The 18,505-nt window shown below is 33.9% G+C and overlaps 1 protein-coding gene across 3 annotated transcripts in view; it reads left to right on the plus strand.

Annotated features, from left to right (window-relative positions):
- Positions 1–18,139, plus strand: part of LOC131030353 (patatin-like protein 2) — a 94,674-nt gene extending 76,535 nt beyond the window's left edge. The window contains exons 5-8 of one of the 3 annotated variants that reach the window (XR_009102893.2): positions 8,046–8,120; positions 8,218–8,448; positions 16,561–16,673; positions 17,822–17,939. Coding sequence is in view for 2 of the 3 variants with exons in the window: in XM_057961123.2 (XP_057817106.1) it covers positions 8,046–8,120; positions 8,218–8,448; positions 17,526–17,701; positions 17,822–17,870 (531 nt within the window). In the remaining variant the exon portion in view is untranslated. Of the gene's footprint in view, positions 1–8,045; positions 8,121–8,217; positions 8,449–16,560; positions 16,674–17,525; positions 17,702–17,821 lie in introns of all 3 variants that reach the window. The other 2 variants (XM_057961123.2, XM_057961126.2) reach the window with 2 other exon arrangements.
- The last annotated feature ends 366 nt before the right edge of the window (positions 18,140–18,505 follow it).

The following is an 18,505-nucleotide window of genomic DNA, read 5'->3' on the forward strand; positions in this document are numbered from 1 at the left end:
AATGGGACTTTAGACTACACATGAGATTTGGGTGAAGCTTGAGGGGCTATATGAAGATGATAAACAATTGAAGGTTGCTAAGTTGTAGAGTTTAAAAGGAAAGTATGAGACATTGAAAATGAGAGATGATGAAAAAATACACTCTTTCATGGCTAAGGTGAATGACCTTATCGTAGGTATCGGATGTGCCATTGGAACCATTGAGGAAGATGAAATTGTTGCTAAGGTGCTGAGATCTTTTCCTCTTGTCTATAAACATAAAGTTGCTGCTATTGACGAGATCCAGACTGTGACTATTATGACAAGAGATATGTTGATTGGAAAGCTTTCTGCATTTGAGCTGAGTGAATTTGGAGAATCACACGAAAAAGTCTGAGACAAGATTTAGAGCATCTGCATCTATATTCAGTAAGCAAAAATATGATCCCGATGAGTGCAGAATATCCAGATATGAGAGAGAGAAGAGAGATGGAAGAGAAAGAAAGGGAGCTGGATAAACTTGAAGCACTGATTGCCTGAAGATTACCTAAAGGTGTCGATAAGTATGATGGAAAGTCGCCTTTTAAATATTTCTATTGTAATAAGATAGGACATTTTGCTTCTAGATGCTCGGAGAGAATGGCTAAGTATGACAGACATGATAAATTTGATAAGAATGATAGGTTTGATAGATATGACAAGCATGAGAAGTATGACAAGCCTTACAAGCCTAACTAGAAGTATAGGAATCAAAATTACTATTATTATGCTGCTAATGAAGGTATTACAGACGAAGAATCTGAAGGAGATGAAGTTGTATTCCTTTCCTTTAAGGAAGATGGACCTATACCTGTTGATTCCACTAGCTGTACTATTGAGGATAAATCTTTAGCTGCTAAGGTTGAAGAGAACAATGAATGGGTGATTGACAATGGGTGTTCACATCATATGGCCGGCGATAAAATCAAATTTGTGAGCATGGAAAGATATAATGGTGGAATAATTAGATTTGAAGATAACAAAGCTTGTGTGATCCATGGGAGAGGTCTTATTTCTTTTGATGGTAAGAATAACACTGATGATGCCTTGTATGTTGAAGGTTTGAAGCATAATATTTTGAGTGTTGGATAGATGGTTGATAAAGGTTATGATCTACAATTCAAGGATGGAAAATGCAAGATCTTGAATGCCTCTGGTATAGAGATTGCATCTGGAACTAAGACAGAAGGTAATATTTTTCATTTGAATGCTGGTGAGAAAAGTTATTTGATTGCTCAGATTGATGTGAGTTGGTTGTGGCATAGGAGAATGTGTCATGTGAACTTTGATTCAATGATTAAGATATGTTTTGCACATGTTGTTAGAGATCTGCCTAAAATTGTTAAGCCTGCTAATCCGGTATGTAAGGAATGTTAGTTGGGTAAGCAAACAAGGATTTATTTCAAAAGAAAATAGTATACATTAGATGGACTGCTAGATCTTGTACATATTGACCTATGTGGACCTACAAATGTTAGAACTGTGCAGGGTGACAAATATTTTATACTGCTAAATGATGATTATTCTAGGATGATGTGGGTTGTCTTTTTGAAGGAGAGATCAAAAGAATTTGATAAAGGATTGAAGGTGAAGTGTCTGAGATTTGACAGAGGTGGAGAATTCTATTCCAGTGAGTTCAATTCATTATGTGAGAAGCATGGGATTAGAAGACAATTATCTGCTCCTAGAACCCCTCAACAGAATGGAGTTGTTGAGAGGAGGAACATAATTGTTTTGAATGCTGCAAGGACTATGCTGATTGAAGGAAATGTTTTTAAGATTTACTGGAGAGAAGCTATTAGTACTTCTGTTTACACATTCAATAGAGTTCACATCAAAGGAGGTATCGATAAGACCCCTTATGAGCTTTGGTTTGGTCATGTTCCTACTGTGAGATATTTCAGAGCATTTGGTAGCAAATTTTATATCAAGAGAGATGGCGATATAGGAAAGTTTGATGCTAGAAGTGCTGAAGGAATTTTCTTGGGATATTCAACAAAGAGAAAAGCCTACCAGTGCTAGAATAATACTTGGGAACTTGTGCCTAGACCTAAGGATAAAAATGTTATTGGTAATAAATAGGTGATCAAGAACAAATTGAATGAAGTTGGTGAAGTTGTCAAAAATAAAGCTAGATTGGTTTGTAAAGGATACTCACATCAAGAAGTAATTGATAATGAGGAGACTTTTGCTCCAGTTGCTAGACTTGAAGCTGTTAGACCGTTTCTTGCTTATTCTGCTTATAAAGATTTCAAGGTATATCAGATGGATGTTAAATCTGCCTTTTTGAAAGGTGATCTTGAGGAAGATGTCTACATTGAAAAACCTGATGGATTTTCACTACCAGACGATGGAGACATTGTATGTAAATTTAAGAAATATCTTTATGGATTGAAACAGAATCTTAGAGCATGGTATGCTAGACTAGATAAATACTTGTTGAAGTCTGGATTTAGTAAAGGTACCGCTGACAGTAATATATACTTTAAGATAGAAAATGATAACATCCTGATTGTTGAAGTCTTTGTTGATGATATTATCTTTGGTGGTGATGATAACTTGAGCTAAAAGTTTGATGGTGATATGCAGAAGGAATTTGAGATGTCTATGATTGGTGAGATGAAATGTTTCTTAGGTTTTCAGATTGCATAGATTGGAAAAGGTATATTCATATGTCAAATTAAGTATGTGAAGGAATTATTGAAGAATTTTAAATTAGATGACTCCAAATCGGTTGGAACTCCTATGGTGACTAGTTGTAAATTGTCTAAAAATGATGAATCTCCTAAAGCTAATCAGTTTGTATAGATCTATGGTTGGTGGACTGTTATATCTTACTCAGAATAGGCTAGACATTATGCATGCTGTGTGCATGGCTGGTAGATATCAAGTTGATCCAAAAGAGAGTCATGTCACTGCTGTGAAGAGGATATTTAGATACTTAAAGGGAACTATGGACTATGGTTTATGGTATCCAAGGAATGATGATTTCATGCTGTGTGCCTACATTGATGCTGATTGGGCTGGTGATGTTGATGATTAAAAGAGCACTGTCGGTGGAGAATTATTTTTGGGTAAGAAGTTAGTTTAATGGGCTAGCAAGAAACAAGATTCAGATCCTTATCTACTGCTTAAGATGAGTACATTGTTGCTGCTAGTAATTGCACTCAGGTAGTTTGGATGAAGCAAATGCTGAAGGATATCAGAGTTATTTATGATGAGCCTACTGTTGTATACTGTGATAATTCTAGTGCTATTAACATGTTAAAGAATCCAGTGCAACATTGAAAGACTAAGCATGTGTCAATCAAATATCATTACTTGAGAGAGCAAGTCAGTGAAGAGAAGGTGAAGCTACAGTACGTATCTATAAATGAAAAAATAATTGATATTTCACTAAGCCTTTACCTACAAATACATTTGTCTACTTAAGAGACAAGTTAGGGGTATCCAAACCTCTTGATGAGAACTAGATGCATTGAGTTGCATTGATTTGGTGGACTTCATAGCCTTATCCTTTATCCAGATTGGTGTGTTGGTGCTGCTCCTCTGGTGGAGTAGTTTGTTGATCTGGTTATGTATTTCTGGGGGAGAGAGATTCATGTTGCTGTTTTGGGGAGAGTGAGTTTTGTTTTTATGTTTTGAGATCTTTGGTATTGCTATCAAATGGGGAGAGAGATCATGTGAAAAACTTCTTTCTAAGTCCTGATCTTAGGGGAAGTTTGTTGGAGATATCTTCTTTCTTTGCATTGATTGTTTTTCATATTCATATGTTTCCATCAATGCCAAAGTGGGAGATTGTTGGATATTGTTGGTCATTGCTATTGCTAGGATATGTTGTTGTCATTGATGTCAACATATTCCTGTGATCTATTCTGGTGATTACAGATTGGGAAGTTCTCAGGATCCGGTTTGTAGTGTTGTTTTGTTGATCACTGTTTTGTAGAGTTCGGTATATCCTCTGATATTTTTTGGTGTGATCAGATCTTGAGCTGAGATTTTGGTATATTGTTTTAGATGATCTTGTGTATCTTTATTTTAGATGGTTCATGATTTGGTGCTCCACAAGTTATATTTCTTTGTGATAGTTGCTGATTGGTTGTGTTCTTGAGCTTTTAGATGTTGATCGATGAAGATTTGAAAAGCGGTGTTGGTGCAATTGTTCCAGATGATTCTAACATGCTTGCTGGTGTTTCCTGTTAGACACAATGCACCACTAAGAGGGGGAGGGGGTGAATCAGTGGTTCTCAAAATTTTTGCTTTACCTATCCTATGTGAGCATGCCAATTAATGGATCTAACTCAATGTAAACTTACCGGTTGGTGGGGAGAACAACACAAATGCAATCACACAAGAGGACATCACATAACACCAACATATACGAGGAAAACCCAAGATGAAAAAAACCTCGGTGAGAAATGTTGTTGGAGTCTATTGCTCCAATCCAATCTCACAATGAAAACTATTACAATTTTTAGGGCACCAAACCAAGGAGCACCAACCCCTGACTTTATGAGCTACAACCCAAAGAAGCTACAACCCTTGACTTTAGGGCACCTACCCAAGGAATACCAACCCCTACACCAAGCTACAACTTAGTGTTCACAAAATAATCATCAAATACAAAAGTAGTTATCTTGTTACAAGTGAATCTTGCAACCATTTCATGTATCTTACTCTGTCGGTGAGATACCTTCTCTGCTACATCGAGTCACTCTTGTGCTGCTCTCTTCTGCTACATAACTGTCAGTAAAATCTATCGGTAGACCTCTCCTCTTCTTCTTCTTTGCTAGATCTCCACCTTACTCTCTTCTCTTCACTGGTATAACACTTTGCTGGTTCTCTATTTGCCTTCTCTGCACCCTCCTTCACTTCTACTTTGTAGGTATGAACACTACCGGTTCTTCTCTCCTACTAGTTGAACGCTTCAACTAGGTCCTCCCTCACTCTCACTCACTTCTCAGATGCTCATTAATAACTTGGCTGATTTTCTTTTACATGCAGAAGTATCATGCTTCATAGTAGCACAATATTCTTCTATACAACATCACCTTAACTATGTCTTTGGCCTTCATATTTATAGCTATCTTTTCCCGCCAAAGCCCAATTCAAAATCTAGGCGGTTAGGGTTTCCTGACCATCCTTGAGGCAAACCAAATCCAATTAGATCTTGCTCGATCTGATCTCTCTAGCAGCCAACTGTTCATCTCTGCCATTGTCACGCCTTCCAATACACATTTTCCAAATATAGGAAAAATGATCCTTTACCTCGACCTGCATCTGTCAAACCATCATTAATGCCTCTATTGTTTCCTGTCGAGGTCTTCTAACAATATGATCTTCTTTCTTTGATCCAGGTGCCAACAACTCCCTGATTCAGGTCAAGGTAAATGACTCTGCACGACACTTCACAAACCTCTGTGAGCTTGCCACCTTGACTCCATGTGGCATCCACATCAACCAACTGTTAACTTGGCTCTTCGAGTTGGTCCAGATAGGATCACTGACCAACCACTCTATCGGTTCCTCTATCCTGCCGGTTTACTGACCCTACCGGTATCTCACATTCTACTAGTTACCTCCTCATGTCTGCCCTTTGCTATATTGCCAGTGGAACACCTAAACTAGTCTTCAGACATGACTGACCTAAGCATGCACATTCCCATCAAGTGGGAAGACTTCTGCATCTGCACCTTGTCCAAATTACTAGTAAACATACATACTAGTAAGCACTTTTTATGACACAAGTCATCAAGCTTCACTAGACTCCCTCTTTAGGCAAGCCATTCTCCCTCTTTCTACATCTGCTTAGTTATGCCTTTTCCTTGATCAGCTCTAATCATATCTCTATTGGTTTGTCTGAATGACAAACACATCACTCTTCTTCTGTACCGACATCTCAACATGCCTTCTCCATCGGTCCAGTGCATAACCCTGATCTCATGCACTTAAGGCATTCCTTCAAATCGTCTGTCTTTGACTCATCTACCTTATCTCAAGGGACTATGATGCACATAATGCATAATAGGAGATAAGCTCCACTTACTAGTGTGGTGACAACATCTACTTTCTGCAATGTACTCATGTGACTTCCTTGTTTGTGCAACATATCTTCAAATAGACACATATGATCTGGTGTGGGCACATTCACTGTTAGTCATCTCTTCATATGGTGATTGCATCTTCATCCGATGGGAGTCCTGTAGTTCTGCAACCTTACAACATACCGGTGACCTGTTTATTCTTCTCCTCTAGTGTTGATGTGATTCAGATAACATTCTGCCTCTTCATCACAAACAATTGCTCAAACATATTTCTATTTCATCACACAAGTCAGGCACCAACTCATGTACTGGTGACTCCTGAGGTCATCTTCCTTACCTTACCGGTGTTCTGCAACACAAGGTGATATCCAAGATATCACATCCTGTATTCCTCCATAGCAGTGTTGCACATATATCTCTTCTACCGGTAGTCATCCCATACCAGTTGACATCAATGAAAAAACAATGCCAACATTTCCTAGTCGTGTTCTATTTATTTTGGCAATTTGCATTGATCATTGTGCGTGTTTTGGGTGGTTTCTATCAACCAGTGATGATTTGCATGTTATGTGGTTTTTCTGATGGTGTAGCATGTTGCGATTGATCTTGGCATGATTTTCGGTGGATGTGATCATTTGGAATTTGATTTAGGACCATGTTATGCTATATAAACCATTATATTGGTTTGGTGGTCGATCTTTGTATCGTGTAATGTAATTTTGTTATTGAGGGTTGAGGGTTGAGGGTTTAGCCAACCTTGTTATCAAGGTTGATGATTTATATATATAGGTGTTATATTCATGTAATTTAGGTGTTGATGTTGTGCCTACATTATCGGAGAGAGATTTGTGTGTGAAAAAGTGATTTATCCTTCGGTGTTGAGTTTGAGGTGAGATTGGTGTTGCAGAGAAGACATCTGTGCTTAACCGGAACTGCAATCAGATAGTTGGAGATGCTATTCTTTTAGTTCATTTCTTCCAGATTGTAGTTTGAATCTTATTGTAAGTTAGTGAGACTTCCCTGAGGGTTGTAGCCTTTTGGGCCATTATATTTGAGTAGTGAGCTCTAGGCAGTGTGCCTGAATGCATGTGCATTCCCCATTATAATATTTTCACATACTACTGCAGAGTATCATCTTACTGTGGGTAGGTTCCCACTGTGGTTTTTCCCTAACTGATTTTTCCACGTCAAGATCTTGGTGTTGTGTGTTGTGTTGTTAATTTTCTTATCTGTCTTATTACTGCAGTTTCACAGATCTATGTTTTGTGATTAAGTTTGTTGTTCAGGTGAAGACTGATTCACCCCCCCTCCCAGTCTTCCTTCTTGGTTGCTGCTAACATAGTATTCAGGACTATGTTATCATAACATTTGTAATCTTGGTATTTTATCTTAAATAAATTATACATTTGCAAGAAGACTTCAAATTAATCATATTAAACATTAATTATTGATTGGTTATAGAAAGGTAGGTAAAATATCTTCCTTTTTCATGTTTTTCTATTTGTTTATGTTCATATGTCTCATTTTACACAATAATGTTGTTTTATTATGACTAAGGTTGAGAATATTTATTACATTATACATTATTGCTACACACACATTACCATATACATTACCGATTTATTTGATTCATCACTAGATGCGAAAAATCATCCCTAGGCTAAGATTATGTTTAGACATTTTCCTTTATCTTTATTCTTGATATATGGTTTTTCAACCAATTTTAATTATTTTATATAAATTCAATTATGACATTAGATTATCTAGGAACCATAATGATGGGATTTATAGTTGGTAATTTTTTCATAATGTTTATTAGATTAAATTATTCTTATCTATTCACATGTTTCTTCCCTATCATATTAGTTGGTAATTTTTGCATTATGTTTATTAAAAATTGAACTATTAAAAAATAGATCAATTCTATATTAGTAAAATATAAACATCAATTATTAGATTTTCTAATAAAAATAATTTATGCAGACCTTGCTAGCCATGAATCAGATTACTGGAGTTCTTGTCAAGGAGAATCCAATATTCAAAACAATTAGACCTCAGGTAGATAAAATTGTGAGATGATATTAAGTCATTTATTGGTGATTGAATAAATTATCTTATTAAACAAAATTGTAAAAGATGAGTTTTTTTGGGCCAGGATGAAGGAAAAATATTGGTTCTTTCACTTGGAACTGGACAAGAGGATTCAACAAGTGCAAGCTACGATGCGAAAGATGTTGCTAGATGGGGTTGTTTACAATGGATTAAGAACAAGAATAGAATTCCAATATCGGATGTCTTCATAAATGCTAGTGCAGATATGGTGGACATATATATAGCTAGCGCATTCCAATCTCATAAATACAAAGAAAATTATCTTAGAATACAGGTTTTGCATATCTTCTCTCTTATACCCTCCCCCCCATTTTTTTTTCCCATGACAAAAATTTAATGTTTGAATTTCTTTCATATAAACTATAAGTAGACCATGTAACTAATAGGAACAAAGAAATATTATATTTATGATGTTACAATCCCCAAAAATATCAAATTATATTTAATAATAAATGTGATCATATATATATATATATTACTAGATTTCATCTATATAGTCTACAAGTAGACCATGTAACTAAGAGGAATATACACATACACATACATGCACATATACATATACACATTTCTTTGCACAAGAAAGTACACGTACACAAGCACACATATATATAAGCAAATGGTAGAAATAAATATTACCTCAACATAAGTATGCAAATTTTACTTCAATATAAGTATGCAAATTTTACCAGGTCTGATCCATCATCTGCATCATCAAAGCATGCACACACTACAAGAATTCGAGATGAACTCAAACGTGATACACAAACTTGGATCACACACACACACACACACACACACACACACACACATATACACGTATATGCACATACACATACATGCACATGCATTCACATATGTATACACATACACACATGTTGAACCCAACACAAGACTAAGAGGGGGTGAATCAGTCTAAAAATTTAAAACATATTAATTATAAACAACATTCAACAATAGAACACTCTATTGAAAAATAACACTAACCATCAATACATGAACATCGGATTTTACATTGAAAACCCAAATTGGGAAAAACTATAGTGAGAATCTAACTCACAATATGAATAATAATGGTTACAAAAATTTAGGTTCATTGCCAAGGAGAAAAAATACCTTATGGACTTGCAAAACTAAGGTGCACAACCTTAGGCAAGATAAAAAATAAGGACTTTCTCAATTGAGGCTCACTACTTTAGGGCAAGATATAAAATAAGGATTTGCTCAATTGAGGCTCACTGCTTCAAGGCAAGATACAAAAATGCTGCTGTAAGACTCACTATCATTCAACAATAGCAGAAATAGTAACTGATATGAGAAGGATCTTTTGAACATGAAATTATTCTTGAACATAAAAATCAAGCAACCAACATCATGACAAACATCTCTAAATAGTGTCACACTCTTTTCTCACAGTCTTCTTGAATACAACACCTTCAATGCTCTTCACAATCTAACTTTCACACATTTACAAACTTAAATTTTATTGCATATCGTTTGCATACAATTATCAACAATTCAAACACATTCCACATAACAACTCATCCATCTACACTCCTTAAATATGAGATAGAACACCAAAAACCTAATTGAGTTTCCAACAAGATATAATGATCATTATCGCACAAGATAAGCCACACAGACCGTAAATATTTAAGGCAGTCCACTCTAGTTGAAAGAGGGACCCAAATACATCATGAAAAATCCTTCTAAGATGGATGCAATGATCCACACATGCTAACACATCCTCTAAAGTTGACACCAAACATAACGTGTAGATATGCATTAAAGCTTGTCAAACAGTCAGCCAAAAAAAAAATCTTTTGATGCAAAATACTTCCCGCAGATCTCCAATCACCAAGGTCAGACCTATAACAATATTACAAATCTTCATCCAAAGCATATCCGGACCAAAAACACAATCCAAAATAGGATAATCCATCCAGACATACCAAACCACAACGTAACTAAATATATCATACTCAAATCAACATAACTCACTTGCAAAACAAAAACATCACAAGATAATCATATTGTAAACACAATAATAACCACATAATCACGCTCACTGAACCACAACATAAACTTCAACATATCCAGAGGCCACCAAAGAATTTTTGGACTAGTCTGAAAGACACTCTTCTTGTCATAAAACAGTAACAACTGACTCTTGTAAACCACAAACTAGAAAACCAAGACATTCTATAAATGAGACATTAAAAAGTCCTTTTTTTCATATTTCCACAACCAAGACTAAAATATTTCCACTAACTGCAACATAAACACAAAATACATCTAGACTAGAACCCATCTGGATAACCAAGTTTGACATCGATGACAAGCATATAAACTCATATTTCAAACTATTTCCCCCTTTGTCAGTGATGACAACACTTGAAACACAAATAAGAATATCTCTCCTTTTATTGACAAGATCTCTCCCCCTTTAACATCAAAGACAAAGGGCACAAAACACCATATACCACTTCTCATTTTCTCCACTACTCCCTCTAAGAGAAACAACCCACATCAATCCAGGAGATAAAGACTAGTCTTCAAAATTCTCCTTGGAAAGGTGCACCTCTATTATGCATGTAGTTGAAAAAGGGAGGGGCAATAACCCCTAGTTTTTTACCGAGATACTCAAAAGTATCCTTTTCCAATGCCTTAATGAAAATATCTACAACCTACTTCTTTGTAGAAATTTACTCCAATCTAACTTCCTTCTCTGCAAGTTTTTCCCTTAAGAAATGATATTTGATTGAAATATGCTTGGTTCTCAAATGCATTACCAAATTATTTGAAATGTTTATAACACTAGTATTATCACACATTATAGGAGTAGCTTCATCATACACCACTCTGATATCTATAAGATTTTGTTTCATCCACATAACAAGAGTACAACAAGATGATACTACAATGTATTATGCTTTTGCAATAGATAGAGATATTGAATCCTGCTTCTTACTTAACCAAGAAACCAACTTGCCTCCTAAGAAAAATGCACCATCACTAGTACTTTTATTATCATCACTTATAGACCAATCAACCTTTGTATATGCTTTCATCATGACGCTTCCATTCTTCTTGCACCATAGTCCAAAATTTGGAGTCCCTTTCAAATACCTGGAATTCTCTTAATAGATTGTTCATGAGTTAGTTTTGAATTAGCCTAAAATCTAGCAACCAAGCAAACAACTTGCATGATATCTAGTATATAGGTAGTGAAATATAATAGTCGATCATACATCTATACTTCTTCTGATCAACATTTAAAGATATATCATCTTTTCTCAACTTACAACCAACAACCAACGAGATTGTAATAGGTTTACAGTTCTCCATTTCAAATTTCTTTAGCATTTCTTTAATATATTTAAATTGAGAAATAAAAACTACATCTTCAAACTGAGTAACTTGTAGACCAAGAAAGAATGGAAACTCACTAATCATTGACATCACAAATTCTTTTTGCATTTCTTCTACAAACTCTCTACATAGATCATCACTTCCTCTAAATATAATATCATCAACATAGACAACAACAATCAATAACTTGATACCTTCAACCTTGCAATATAAATTGCTATTTGTAGTTCTTTTCCTAAAATTTTTCTATAACAAATATCTGTCCAATCTAGCATACCAAGCTCTAGGTGCTTGTTTGAGTCCATATAACACAATATTCAACTTGCAAACCATATCCGGTTCTTTTGACAATCCAAATCCATCCAACTTCTCAATGTATAATTCTACCTCAAGTTCTGCATTATGAAAAAATGACAACATCCATTTGATATACCTTATAGTTCTTATAAGGAGAAAAAGCAAGAAACATCCTTATAGCTTCCATCCAAGCTACTAGGGCAAAATTTTCTTCAAAATCAATACCTTCAACTTGTGAGTAGACTTTACGTACCAATCTCGCTTTGTTCCTTGTCACTTGTCCTTGTCCATTAGTTTGTTCTGAAAAACCTAGTTAGTTCCTATCACATTCTTGTCCACCAACCTAGGTACTAGTTCCCATTTCTTATTTTTATGCATTTGATTTAGTTCTTTTTCCATTTCCCTTACCCATTTTTTTTCTTTGCTTGCTTCTTCATATGATTTAGGCTCCACTGGTGAAAGAAAATAGTAGTTTGCTTGCTCATTTTATTCAACAACTCTTATTCTTTTCTAAACTCCTTTATATTTATCTCCAATTATTTAATCTTCAGAATGATTCTTTTGCACATATCTAGCTGGGGTTTTGGTAACTTGCTTAGGTTCTCCTTCTTCTTCTCCTTGATTTTTCTCTTTCTCTTTACCATCTTCTAGATCACTCTTTTCTTTTGCAACAATCAAGATGATCTCAAAATCAGTCTCTTGAATAGATTTAGGGGTAGTCTGATCCCATACTTCACATACTTTCAAATTTGTACTCTCCACCATTTTGTTTAGTCTCTTCATCTGCTCTAGGGTCAAACTTTCCAAGATAATCTTTATCTCTTCTGATGTAGCACTTGCTTCCAATTTTTTTGAAATATTTCATAATAGGGGGTCTTCCATTCCACAACTCATAAGGAATCTTAGTATGACTCACTCTTATCTGTACCGTATTAATAATATACAAACCGATATGCTTAACTTTCTTCCAATACACATTAGCCAAGTTATCATCTTTCATCATAGTTCTAGCCATATCAACAACAATCCTATTCTTCCTTTCTACTATTCCATTCTATTGCAGGGTTCTAGGGGCATATAAACATTTTTTAATTTCACATTTCTCACAAAATCCATCAAACTTATTTGAAGTAAACTCTTCACCTCTATCAGATCTCAAACACTTGATTTTCAATCATTTACTTGAATACTTTAAATCTTCAAAAGCTTCAAACTTCTTTTTCAAGAATGTAACCCATGTCATCCCAGAATAATCATCAATGAGTAACATAAAATACCTTTATACATTGAATCCTCTTGTCCTTGTAGGTTCACAAAAGTCTATATGAATCAACTCTAGGATTTTTCAAGTAGAGTACTCCTTGTTCTTGAAACTCCTCTTTGTCTTTTTTCCAAGTTGACATTCCCTGTACAAAGTATCCGTAGGTTTGACAATCCTTGGAAAATCTTTCACAACTTTAATGTTACAAATATTTTTCATGTTTTTAAAGTTTATATCTCCCATCCTCTTATGCCATAGCCAACATTCATTGCTCTGAGTTAGAAAAATTTGTTTCCACTTCTATCCTTTATGTAGTAAAATTTTCCACTTGTTCTAATGCCTTCTGCTACCAAATTTCTAGTTTTTTCTTTTTTTATTACAAATTCGGTATTGTCAAATACACTTCATAACATTTATTGCACATCTGACTAACACTCAATAAGCTATGTCTCAAACTTTCAACATAACAAACATTATCAGTCTTATGCTTACCATCAATCAAGATACTTCCTATCCCACAAATAGGTGCAACTTCCTCTCTTGCAAATTTCATTGATCCACCATCATACTTCTTAAGATTAATGAAATTATCTTTGTCACCTGTCATATGATTTGAACATCCAGAGTCGATGATATAGGCTCTTAGTTCTACCTTAGCATGAAGTGCAATATTCTCTTCACTTTTCTTTCTTTCGGTCTTCCGAACAAATTTTTATTCTTCTCTTCTATAGCCAGAAATAATTATTCTTCATTTGAGTCTTCACACTCTTCATCCTCTCATGAATGTGTCTCCATAGAACATAGTTCTTTCCTTCCTTTATCATCCATCTTCTTCTTAAAGTCATGTTTTATATATCTACTTTTCTTTTCATCATCATCAGATTTCTTGTTTTCTTGTTTCAATATATATATTTAGAAGCATAATGACCAATTCTATGACAATTAAATCATTTCAAGGGTACCTTACCCTTGTACTTTGTGATACCTTTCTTCAATCTTGTTACAAAGTTTGCTTCAATCTCTTCCAGATCCTCATTTTCTTCCAATTCATCTTTTGCTAGCCTTGATACATTAAATACCGCTTCTCTCTTTTCTCTTTTTACTTCTTCCATCTCTAAAATCTCATAGGCAGATAGTGTTCAAATAAGTTGATCAATTGAATACTTATCTAGATCATGGACTTATTCTATAGAACACTTCTTAGGTATGTAGGATCTAGGTAGAGTTAATAGAATATTCCTTATAACATCCCCTTCTTCAAGACATCAATCGACAACTCTAATAGCATCTGCAAAATCGTTTATCCGATGTATGTAGTTCTCAACTTCTTCATCTTCAACCATTCTTAGATGCTCATAATTCTATTTCAAATTCATCAAGATAGCTACCTTTGTCTTCAAATCTCCTTCATAGGCTTGACATAGCCTGTTCAGAATTTCCTTAGCATCTTTGAATCCCTTAAATTTGCCAAACATTGAATCACTAAAAAAATAAAATATTATTATTCTATCTTTTGCATTAGTCTCATGACTCTTATAACTAGACTTGACAATATACCAAATTATATTCTACAAAGTCTCCAAATAAGATTCCATCCTTTCCTTCCAGTAAGGAAAATTTGTGGCATCAAACAATAAAGCCTTAAGATGTATTTCCTGTGCCATTCCACATCTACCTCAAGTGGTTAAAATTTCCAAAGAGAAACCTTTCTCTGATACCAATTGTTGAACTCAAGGTAGGACTGAGAGGGGGGATGTGAATCAATCCAAAAATTGAAAACAAATTAATTATAAACAACGTTCAATCATACAACACTCTATTGAAAAAGTACAATAACCATCAACACATGAACAACATATTTTATGTGGGAAAACCCAAATTGAGAAAAACCACAGTGAGAACCTAACTCACATTATGAATAATAATGGTTACAAATTTTTAGTCTCATTGCCAAGGAGCAACGACACCTTATGGACTTTCAGAACTTAGGTGCACAATGTTAGACAAGATACAAGATAAGGACTTGCTCAATTGAGACTCACTACTTCAAGGAAAGATACAAAAAATGTTGCTAAAAGACTCATTGTCATTCAACAACAACAAAATTAGTAGAACTAATATGAGAAGGATCTCTTGAACATGAAATTGTTCTTGAACTTCAAATCAAGCGATCAAAATCATGACAAACATCTCTGAACACTATCACAATCTTTGCTCGCCGTCTTCTTGAATATAACACCTTCAATTCTCTGCACAATCTGACTTTTGCACATTCATAAACTCAAATTTGCTTGCATATCATTCGCATACACTTATCAACAATTCACACACATTCTACACAACAACTCATCCATCCACACTCTTTAAATGTGAAATAGAACATCAAAAACTTAATTGAGGATCGACCAAGATAGAATGACCATTATTGCACAAGATAAGGCATTCAAATAGAAAATTATTAAGGAGGTCCACTCCAAGAGAAAGAGGGGACCCAAATACATCATGAAACATCCTTCGAAGATGGATCCAATGATCCACACATAGTAGATAAGCATTAAAACTTGTCAAACAGTAGGCCAAAAAGATATATTTCATTGCAAAATACTCCATGTGGATCTCCACACACCATGGTGAGATCCATAAGAATATTTCAAATTTTCATCCAAAGTATATTTAGACCAAAGACATAATCCAAAATAGGATAATACATTCAGACACACCGAACCACAACATAATTGAATATATCATACTCAAATCAACGTAACTCACTTGCAAAACATAAACATCACAAAATAATCATATTGAGAACACATTAAGAACCACACAATCACGTCCATTAAACCACAACATAAACTTCAACATATCTGGAGGCCACTGAAGACTTTCCAGATCAATCTGATAGACACTCTTCCTGTCAGAAAATAGTAACAATTGACTTCTACAAACCACAAACTAGAAAACCAAGCCATTATGTAAATGAGACAATTAAAAATCTTTCTTACATATTGCCACAACCAAGACCAAAATATTTCCACCAACTACAACACTAACACAAGATACATCCGGTCAAAAATCCATCGGAACAACCAAATTTGACAACAATGACAACATACAAACTCATATTTCCAACAACATGTACATATATATACAAACATACAAACCTTTGCACCAAACAAAATAATATTAATTTATACTTAAATAATAAGGGTGATCAAATATGCATCCATATACTTCAAAACATGTTTATTGACCTCTCATCAAGATTAGATTGGAATGTTAGAAGTATTCTTTCCTTTTCCTCAAAGATAAAGTAAGTTTTCTTTCCCTCCAAAGTTGAATATGCTTAGAAAATATATTTTAAATTTTTAGATAGGTGAGGTTAAACCTCAAAAATCTAGATGGTACCATCCATGACTTAATGGAACATATAGAAAACTTACTTCTTCACATTTGCTACAGATATGATAGACAAAACTAGATTATGAATTATGAAATGGAAACCTTGGATGCTTTTATGGAAAAGGCCCATGAGCTCAAAGATACTAGGTGCAATCTTCAATCAATAGTTCAAGGTACTCATATTCTTGTAAATCATACTCAAATTAATCTATTTCAACAAAGTGAAACTAAGAATTTTCAATTTTGAATCATTATTTCAAGAAGGAAGACCAAAACCTTAATCTGATTATTTTCGTGATTCTTATTCTCTTGTTATATGTTTTTTCTTCTCTTATGCTAAACTGAGATATTTTTGTTTTTAGAGTTTATTCTACATTAAAAAATCCTATTTATTGAAGAAATCTTCATGTATTGTTTTATAAAGTTTAATCAATTTATTAAAAAAATAATTGAACATAAAGATACATAAATTCATATACAAGAAAGGAAAACCAAAAAAGAAAACTTAGGATACAAGATCTGAGTCGTACTCCTCCTTGATAGGAGGGGTCACATTATGAGGATTCTCAGCTCCATTGAAGAAAATGAGTCTAAATTTGATTTAAAAAAAGGTACGAATGTCTTTGAACACACATGTATTTGTCATCCATGGTCATGCATGGTCTTCGTTTAGTCATCCATAATGTGAAAACGCCTTTCACAAGTTCCATTAAGTCATGAATAGAAGCAGTGAGATCATGAAAGATTAACTTGGACACTCATTAAACAAACCATTATTAATAGTATACATCGGGGCCAATTATCCATATTTAAATGACCCTACGGGGAGCTTGTGTTTAATCAATAACAAGTTTAACTACTATTAAGAGTTTATTTTTTCTTTCTCTTATTGATAGCTTAAACTATTAACAAAATTAAGAGTTTACTTTTTCTTTTTCTTTTTCTTATTGATGAGATTTAAAATTTAACAAAATTATATTTAAGTTTCAACTTTGATTCTCTATAATAATTTGATTTCTAATTAGGAAGCAAATTTAAGTGGAGATACAACACGTTTAGATTATTCTTATGAAGAAAATCTTGAGAACCTAGTGAATATTGGGAAGAAGTTATTGGATCAACCTGTGAGCAGAGTGGATTTAGAAACTGGCCTATTTGAAAAAGTTCCAAAAATGGGTACCAACAAAGATGCGTTGACAAGGTCGTTTATTATTATAGTTTATTTTCATTTGTTAATTATATATATTTTGTTTACTTTATGAGATTTTAAAATTATTTATATTGTAATAGTTATTGCTCACAACTTCTTGTGGATTCACAGATTTGCCAAATTGCTATGGGAGGAGAGGGAAAGTCGACAATCCTCATAATGAGGAAAAAAAAAACTAATTTGAATTTAATAATTAATATTTTTAATTTCACAATGTAATAGACATTAAGTTTCTTGGTATAATGATTTGTGTAAGTGTTAAATTTTTTATATCATATCATATATAGTTTCTTGGAACCACAAATGAAATGAACAATTGGGTTTCATTAAACAAATACAAATATTCATCTTATCTTATATGTATTGAAGAAAGACAATTTGTGACAACCTTATTTATATAATTGAAAATTTTAAACTCTATTCTTATAATTGTTATGTGATGCATAAAAAGAAAAGGTACAATACAACTTAGTACATGCCCAAAATTTATGGGTAATTTGTTGAGCTATATGTTTGTCTTACCATACATCTCTCCTAGTCTAAATTGTTGGCATAATTATGAATAAATAGGTCATGAACATTTGTGAATGAAAATAATGTGACATCTATGAAATGGCTTCCAAACTCTCCTCTACAAGCCCTTAAAAATAAATAGATATCATTTAATTTCTACAATTGTCTACTTTAGCATTCACAATATTCAAGTTCTTGCTTAGGTGCTCTAAAATTTTGTTCATTAATGTCTTTGTGAATATATCTATCAACTAGTGTTTAGATCTGTAAAATTTCAAATAT

The sequence above is a fragment of the Cryptomeria japonica genome, chromosome 1 (genome assembly GCF_030272615.1).
Source record: "Cryptomeria japonica chromosome 1, Sugi_1.0, whole genome shotgun sequence".
Classification (NCBI taxonomy): Eukaryota; Viridiplantae; Streptophyta; class Pinopsida; order Cupressales; family Cupressaceae; genus Cryptomeria; species Cryptomeria japonica.